The sequence below is a fragment of the Crocodylus siamensis genome, chromosome 8 (genome assembly GCF_052110815.1).
Source record: "Crocodylus siamensis isolate JL-2025a chromosome 8, ASM5211081v1, whole genome shotgun sequence".
Classification (NCBI taxonomy): Eukaryota; Metazoa; Chordata; order Crocodylia; family Crocodylidae; genus Crocodylus; species Crocodylus siamensis.
In genome coordinates this window covers 60,802,328-60,811,235 of record NC_143402.1, presented here as the reverse complement: position 1 = coordinate 60,811,235, position 8,908 = coordinate 60,802,328, and the positions used below count along the sequence as shown (strand labels likewise).

The window sequence follows — 8,908 nt, the reverse complement described above, 5'->3', positions numbered from 1 at the left end:
TCAGCAGTCTACACATGCACTACTGCACAGTTGTTACTGTGGGGTTAATCTACTAGTATTTACAGGTAGTAGGCAACCCTGCAGTAAACACTGCACATGTGCAGACAGTGGTGCTTTACTGGCCATGTCTACATGACAGGCTGACTGTGCAGTCATTTAGTACTTGCATACCCAAATACTAAGTAGCATCCCTGCATGGCTTCCTGATATGCTATGTGGTAGCTCATTACTACTGCACAGTAGTGTTGTGTCACAGTCCGTGCCCCACAAAGATGTTGCACAGTGAGCATCTCATGTAGACATGGCCACTATATGGTAGATTAGTTTACTACTGCACAGTAAACTGCCTCATGTAGACACACCTGCAGAATGTTTTAATCTAATCTCTATACACATTATGAATGAGTGCATCTCACAAGGGCGAAAAAAATCTCTCAAGACATGGCATAAAACAGTGAATGATCTTTTAATTACTATTTAGAGAGTGCATTAGTAAGTGAAAATATAACCGCAGATTTTGTAAATATTTTAGTGCAATAGAGAGAACCTCCCCCACAGCAAGTTTTTATGAACCAGTGAAGAAACATCTCCAGAACTGTATCTGTCTATGTGTAACCCACCAACCTGAGGGTATTAGGGAAGGTCTTGCGCATCCCCATACATTTCTCCTGATCAATGAAGAGAGAGTTAGCTTTGACAGCCAGGTCATGCTCCAGGTTAGATTTAGTGTGGACCAACATCTGCAAGGTATCCTCTGCATCCCTCAACCTCTGCTGAAGGCTCTGGATTGTGTCATCGATTTCATGGACCTCATTAACAAGTCTAGAAAAGAGCAACAAACTCACAGTTAGTAGATTCTATGCTGTTCCTGTTACTCAAAGCTTTTCTGGTGCAGTATTATTTTACAGGCTCCTTGCTGACACACAAATGTTTCTGACTTAGAGCTGGAACCTGGCTCCTATGCAATTCAGTGGCAAAACTATCATCAACTTCAATGAGGAGGTAAGCATGCCACTCTGAAACTACTGATTCATGGAAACAACTGACACAAGTGATCACTGCTTAGAGAAATTATGGAAAGTTGTAGTTTCCTGTTCTCATTTTATCTTTCTGTTTTGCTTTTTCTGGGTTCCTCTTTGTACGTACATGCACACACACATAAAGGATAAAATCCAGAATATTTGAAAAATTAAGAGAAGAAAACAAAGTAAGGCAGAACAAAAACTTTAGGGTGCTCAGAAAATTGTTGCATGTGAAGCACTTTTACAGTATATACAATTCATAAACAGAGCTTAAAATTGTTTTTGAATAACTTTATGTTGACTCTCTGAGCAGCCCTCTCAAGAGAGTGGGGTGAGGTACTAGGCTTTGAGGTACAAGCTGTAAAGTGGTACAAAAGATGTTCCTATGGTTAGTATAAAGGCCTAAGATCTGAGAGGCACAGAGTTCGTTCCCTGGCCTACCACAGACATGGTGTGTGATTTTGAGCAAATTACTTGGGCCCTGATCCTCAAAGACCTAACTTTGAAGGTAACTTCTATTGATTTCAAAGGGAGTTAGGATTCTGGGTACCTCTGTCAATCTTTGCCTTAATTCCCCATCTTCAAAATAGATGATATGGATATTTACCTTACTTGACCTCATATACACAAAATATTATGAGGTGTCCAGATGCTACTGTGAAAAGGTCTGGGTAAGTACCAAAGAAACTTAGTCAGGAAATGTGTGGTTGAATCCAACTGGCTGCCTACTTGAATATTATGATTATTGTAATTGGATATTATAATATTTCCTAATGAGAAGGAATGGTGCTCTGCTTATGTTAGCAAAGAGAGAGCCAGGACAGCTGTGATGAGAGGAGAAAGGCTGCTGGGGAGAAAGCAGCTCCAATACAATGGTGAGCTGTGCTTCTTCTTGGATGCCATCATCTAACTGTCTTCCTTGAGGCTAAAGAGAACTTCAGATAATTACAATTATTTGCAATGTTTTGTCCATTTAATTTCTGCACGTGTACACAGGACTCTCTCACATCCACATGGGTATAAACTCAAAGAAATAATTATTCCTGCTCTTTGACAATGTAGGTGGGAAGTTACACCACCAGCCACCAAAATGTACCAGGGCATTTTCATAGCAGTGTATGTAAAGATTTCTCGGTGGGAACAGCAGTCGAACAGCAGTTTTGAAATTGTGCCCCTTTCAAATCAATCCGCATCAGTCAGAACAACTTGTGTGGAATAACAGGAAAACATCTGCTGGGAGAAACACCAATATCTAGGTCTGCTGTATCTCGAGCAATCTTTGCTTCTCCCAGATATCATCCCACTTGTGACTTCTCTTTGGAGGAGAATGTGATTAATGCAACATCTGCAGCCTTAACTGCACACACTTTTTTTTTTTTTTTTTTTTTAAAGACAAAGACTGAGGATTTAAAAGGGTTTCCATTGAAACAACTGAAGCTGTTTTTGAGGCTTACGTGAATGGCCGTGGAGAAGTATAAACACAATTATTACATAAAGAGCCACCAGTGCAGAAAGGTCTTGCAATAACAGAACTCTGGATGGACGAAGCAGCGTTGTGATGTGGCAGATTCCCTCCTGAGTCAAGAACCATTAGAGAATTCCTGTGGCCGCAATCAGCCCAGCCCACTGCACCTCTGAGACTTGTCATACCTGACACGTGACCTTATAGCAGAGGATCCCATTCCAGCCAGAAGTGTATTCAAGAACAAGAAGAGCTAGAAACTGCCACCCCCAACCTCTAACCCTGCACAAGGACTTGTGCAAGGATACTTATATGAGAAGGACTTGAGCATTCCACCCCCTGAGTCCTTGGGGGAAGATCAGCCAGCTCTCTTTTCTTTCTTTTGAACCAGCTGGGGATACAGCAGGGTGAAAACCAATTTTTAGATGAGGGGCCCAACCAAAAAAAAAAAAAAAGAAAACATTATTTTTGGGACAGGAAATGCTGCGCTATTCCAGCAAAATGAAAAAAGCTGGAAAAAAAAAGAATGTGCTTTGGTTAACCTGAAATATTCTGTTGAAACAGAAATGAAATAGAATGCTTCATTTTGTGGTTATTTGAACATTATATCTTTTTGTCCTTTTTAAGTTACATGATCTTTTAAACAAGAAATGCCATGTTGAAATGTTTCAACATTTTCTAGGTTTTTTTCCATTCATTTTTCTTACTAAAACTTTCCTAAACTCAATCTGCATATTTCAGCCTCCCTCTCACTTCTCTCCAAATTTTTGTCCAGCTGTCATGGGAATTTATGTCATTTTCCTCCACAGAGAATAGATGCTGAGGCTGCCTCTAACAGCTTGAGGGACTGATTTTCTACCCATGTGCCATCCCTGATTGATCCATCTTGCAGGCCACAGAAGTCTTCCTCTGTTTCCCATTCTTTTGGCTGCAGTACTTGATACTCACCAAGGCTTTGAAGTCGGTGTGACCTAGTGGGAGGGCAGAGTCACATGGAGAAGTACAGTGCTTTAGGGCCGGAGTGGCCATCAGCCAGGACCACCACAGAGGAAAAGCATGCGGTGCCATGCCCACCCAAAGGAAAGGAGCACAGGTTGGTGACTCCCACCCTGACAACCCCCCTACCTTCTCCGCACCCAATAGGGCTGTGTGAAACGGCACCGTTCCATTTCGACTTGAGTTTCGAGGTTTCGACAGAACAGCATTTCATTTCGAATTTCACTTCAGTTTGAAGCCACTGTTCCGCTTCGCTTTGTCAAAACAGTGACACTGTTTCAACCATATGCTATAATGGGGAAGCTCAAAACAGCCACTCATCCAGCAGGCAGATGGGAGCCCACAAATCCGGGAGGGTGCAGGGGCTATGCCAGTCCTCCTGGGGCTGCGGGCCTCCGATCTGCCTGCCAGATGAGGGAGGGAAGCCAGGTGCTGCCGCCTGGGACTGGGAAGCTGGGGAAGGGAACTGAGCTCAGTTCCCCTCCCCAGCCCTACGATTGGGCTGGGGAAAGGAACTCAGCCGGGGCTCAGTTCCCTTCCCCTGCACTGTGATCAGCTTCCCGCAGCCCAGCAGGGGTAGGCAGGGAGAGCCAGGGCTGCACTCGTGGCTGAGCCACGTGGGGCTGCGGAGCCACTGGGAGCACAGCCCTGCTTCTCGCCCGTCTCCCACCACCTGGCTGCTGGCTGCTTCATAACTTGAAACGTTGGCCTGAGTTCCTTTCCCCAGCACTAGATGGGCTGAGTTTCTGTCCTGAGCCTGATCTAGCACTGGGTCGGGGAACTTAGTGCTGGCTGCTTCAAAACTCGAAACGTTTTGAAACTTTTGAAACATTTTGACTAGCTTTATTTTGTATCGAGGCTGTTTTGAAGCCCTTCATTTCCATTCGATTTCGCTGTTTTGAGCTTGAAATCAGTCAAAACGGTGTCAAAACAAAACAGCCAGCGAAATTTCACACAGCCCTACCACCCAACTCCAAAAGGCTCATCTGAGGAAGAGCAACTTTCTTTATCTTCTCCGTTGTACAGAGCTGGCTGGGCCCTCTTTGAATAACTCCATTGGAGACATTCAGTGGACTTCAATTACATTGACTATAATGTAGTCTGGAGAGCTTCAGTTGCCAATGGCCTGGGGGTGTTTCTTCACTGTCCTAGTCAGCTATGTTAGAAAGCAACAGAAATAAGAGCAAGGGTGATAGTCTGCCTGACTGATGCCAGTGGTAAAATTTCCACTGACTTCATTACGTTCCCCCACTAGGTTTCTATTAGTTGCTGGGCTGTGGGAGCCAAGAAGCTGCTGAATCTTTGGAGCCAGACTGCAAAGATTAGTGAATGTACATGACCACCTCAGTTCTATTCTAGACATCCGGCACCTTCGAAAGAGGAACAGTAGTTACCAAACAGAAACACACAAAACACTTGCAAGACTGGGATAGTAAAGGCTTGGTCTTACAAGGCACTGAGTGCCTTCAACTCCTGCTGACATCAGGAGTTAAGGATTGTTTTTATCTCTTAGAAGAAATTCAGCTGCTTTGCAGGATTGAGCTGTAACCGTTCACACTGTAAAGATAAAAATCATGGCATGACAGTTTTGAACTCTTTTCTGTATCTCTCCTGTAGGGAAGGAAGCCATTCAGGGCCCCCTTTGTTGGAGAAAATCGTTTGTATAAAATTATCACAACGCTACCTGAAGCCTGGGATGAATCCGTGAGCGCATTTAAGATTATTATAAATTGATTCTTATTCACCTAGGCATGTCATGTTGCAAAACTACCATTTTCTATTGGCATGAAACAGCCATGGAATGGGTGGTTGCTTCTAACATCAGTCACGCACACTCACATTTCTTTATATCAGATGGCACCTCTATATGCCCGTCTTACCGTAATTGGGCAGAATCCCGGCACAGCTCCACATTAGGTCTCCGTGTACGCTCATCCAGCCGTGTGTGGGCTACCTTTAGGGAAGGTCCTTTGTCCCTAATGGCTTTTCTAATGGCTTCTATGGTCATCTCAGTCTGGAAGATTTCCTGTAGTGTCTGACATTTAAAAATATGCACAAATGAATTCTGCTATTTAAACTACACACACACTCTCTCTCCATTCCCCCTCAATCCTCTATCAGTCTGCAGGAAATCCTGAACTCAAGAAGCTGCCAATGTTATATGTTGTAGAACCTTTGAATTTTAGGTCATAGCTGGTTGCCAGGGTTGTGTTTTGCACTATGCTAACAAAGGAGAAAGAGAAGTAAACAGCTTGTCTGTACAGTTCATGTTCTAAAGGTAGCACTGATATTGGGCCTGCTCCAATGCTTAATGATGTCTACGGCTATCCTGTTAAGACTTGGATGGAAGCAGGACTATGCTCACACAGAAATCCAGAACTCTTGCAAATTCAGGAGCAGAAACCCAGGAGTAAGGGTCTTTTCTCAAACTTATCTTTAGAGAAGAACACAGCTTCCAGTTCTTCTGTCTGCCCTCCTTGGTGTAGCTACCAACTGAAACTAGGTTTTGCAGTAAAGAACAGATCTATTGGATTGTTGGCTCCCTTGGATACCAGATTCAGGGATGATCTGTCCAGCAAGAGAAACCAGCAAGGACCAGTAGAAACCATGAGGCTATAAAAGTTTCTAATTGAATATACTGGAATTTTTACTTGTATGTTTAGGGGGTCATTCTAGGGATAAGAACAGCCTTGATTAAAAAAGCATCGTATAAAATACACCTGTCAGCATAGCTTTATTTCTTTGCACCTCAAGGGGCAATCACAGCATGGGGAGGCAGGTGATGGTATGGTCAATGGGGGCAATCATGATATCCAGTGGAGTAAATATGAAAGGAGTGCTGTCACCAAAGTCAGTGAGTTGAATACGTGCTGGATCCCCTAGTTATGGCTACCTCTTTGTCAGCAAGAGAAAAGAAATGTACTTGTAGCAGGGCACTAAGGTGCCTGCTACCTGAAAAGCAGCAGCATGGGCTCAGGTGCTGGTTGCTAGGGGCAACCAGGAGGCGCTAAGGGCCCACCCCTTGAGAGTCAGCTGACCGGAAGGGGCCGGGCTGACCTCTATAAGACCCAGGCTGCAGGCTGTGAGCGCTCTCTCTCTCTCAACCAGCAGCCAAGGGAGAAGGAGCTCTGCCGGAGCAAGCAGAGTAGAGAAGCCTGATGGCATGAGCAGCTTCTGTTCGCAGATGGTAGGCAGAGAACTCCCTGGTAGGGATTTGAGTGATAGTTAGCCAGGCGGCTTGGATTTTATGTTATAGCACGCAAACCAAAATATGGTGTCAGATATAAATGGTATTGTTGGGTGTGTCTTGTTGAAAATTTCCAAATTCTAATTTTTTCCGTGAGTTCTTTTTGTAAACGTTGAGATTCAGTCAGAAAATGATAATAGATAAATAACTACTTTTTTTTTTGGTGAAATGTTTCTATATACTTTGATGTCCTTCTCCTTTTGAAGCCAAAGAACCCACAAGGAAGCTCTAATTTCCAAGCAACAACCTTAAGAAAAAAGGCAGAAAGTTCTCATTACCTTAGCCAGGTGGGCCTGAATCTTATTTTTGGCATCGGCTGTCTCTGCAATGCGATTAGTGAAGGCAACATTCACTCTGTTAAACTGGTTCCACATCTCATTTGCAGTCACAACCAGCAGGTTTTCAATATCATCCCTCAGTTTGGAGGAGGCAGTCCGTTCAGTCTGCGAGCGTAAAATATTATCATCTGTAAACTTGGCCCAGGACTCTGGCACAGAGATCCTAGCAAAACAAAACGAGAAGAATACAATAAACACAATGCTGTCAAGGCCACTACAGGAAATTATATATCCCAATAGGGAGGAAGTTGGATTAAAATGATCCTTGCAAGAAATTCATTACCCTAACTCTATTGTATAAAAAAGAAAACGCCCGGAATGCAGTTTATTAACTAATGCTAATCTTTATCATCCTAAAAAATATGAAATATTACATATTTTAAAGACCGTTCTGAAATTGTATGCAGGCTAAAGAACAGATCACCTCACAGGCCAGCCAGCATTTTAGTCATGTTGAAGCTTTTAGTGAAACCACGTATTTATAAATATATTGATTATTTGCATACTCCAGGCGACATAAAATTTCAAGATGAAGGGTAACGTACAGTCAATTTATTCTGTTCAGTAACAGTGAAAACAACTTCATACAAGTGAGATGGAATACAGTCTGATATTCAGTTCCCTTTCTTCCTGATCCTTCTTTCATATTTGGAATGAAATTGACACCTATTATAGAGGCCAAAATAAAGCCGATGAGGGACTTAAATCCTATTTAAAACCCATTTTCCAGCCTCCACACATTTTACCCTCTGTGAATTTTATCAACTTTGAGCTTCATTCCTTTTGTTCATGATTCCCTTTTACCTCCAAATTCTCTTGAACCCAAAAGGCAGAGAATGAATCAGTTCTTAAGGAATCTATTCCATAAAATGCACATACCTATGTGAACATGTTCTTTCCTCTAGTCCTCTGCCAGTTATAGGATGCTCACCCAAGTACTGATTTATATCACCATATGTTCATACAGGCTAGGGACAGACATTCAAAAAGCCTGAGCCTGAATTGATTCAATCTTTGTAGGTTAGTCTAACCTAGCTAGGCTGAATCAGTTTGTAACTGCAAAGATATCCCAGAAATGCAGGCACATGCCTGCATTGGCTCAGGCTAGAAGTCGGGAGGGGAGGTGGGAGGAGGGTGCTAAAGCATCCCTCCCTTCCCATCTACAATGATGAGCTGAAGGGGGCATGGCCAGGCCTCAGCAGGATGCTCTTATTAGGGTGGGGTCCCTCCTATTCTGACCTACCCAGCAGGGAATTGATAACACAGTGTTTATTACTCCTAACCCAGTGTTTATCAGCCCATTAAGAAAACAACACAGGGACATTACCAGCTACCTGTTGATTCTGCACTGGCTCCCACTGCCCTGCACTGTGTGTGGGGGGGCTCTGCCATGAGCCCCCAGAAGCCCTGACAGCTGCTGCAGCAGCTGGTGAGTAGGGGCTTTTTTTTTTTTTTTTAAGAACTGGGAGCAGGACCGGGTGGGGCAGCCATCCGGGGGCTGGGAAACCAGGCAGGGGAAGGGGACTCATGGCAGAGCCCCCCACACAGCATGGTGCAGTGGGAGGCAGCAGAGATTGCTCGCCCCCTGCCTGGCAGCAGCCAGTGAGTGGGGGATTTTTTTTTTTTTTAAATAGAGTCGGGAGCTGGGGCCAGAGGGGGCAGCCATGGGAGGGGCTTGGAGGGTGGGCAGGGGTCAGGTGGCACTCTGGGGGGCTGGGGGAGCACGCAGTGGATGGGGTCTGGCAGGGGTCCCCCCATGGTACCCTCCACCCTCCTCCAGCCCCTACTCCCCCACCCCCTACTTACCAGCATAGAGTCCAGGTCCAGCTCCCTGCAGCAGTGA

The 8,908-nt window shown here is 44.4% G+C and overlaps 1 protein-coding gene across 3 annotated transcripts in view; it reads right to left on the bottom strand.

The window, feature by feature from the left end:
• Positions 1–454: 454 nt before the first annotated feature.
• TEKT3 (tektin 3) overlaps positions 455–8,908 on the bottom strand; it is a 247,429-nt gene continuing 238,975 nt past the window's right edge. For all 3 annotated transcript variants that reach the window (XM_090059970.1, XM_090059971.1, XM_090059969.1), the window contains 3 exons: positions 7,006–7,228; positions 5,361–5,515; positions 455–822 (listed from right to left, as the gene is read on the bottom strand). In XM_090059970.1, coding sequence (XP_089916096.1) covers positions 606–822; positions 5,361–5,515; positions 7,006–7,228 — 595 coding nt within the window. In that variant the 3' untranslated portion in view covers positions 455–605. The remainder of the gene's footprint in view (positions 823–5,360; positions 5,516–7,005; positions 7,229–8,908) is intronic.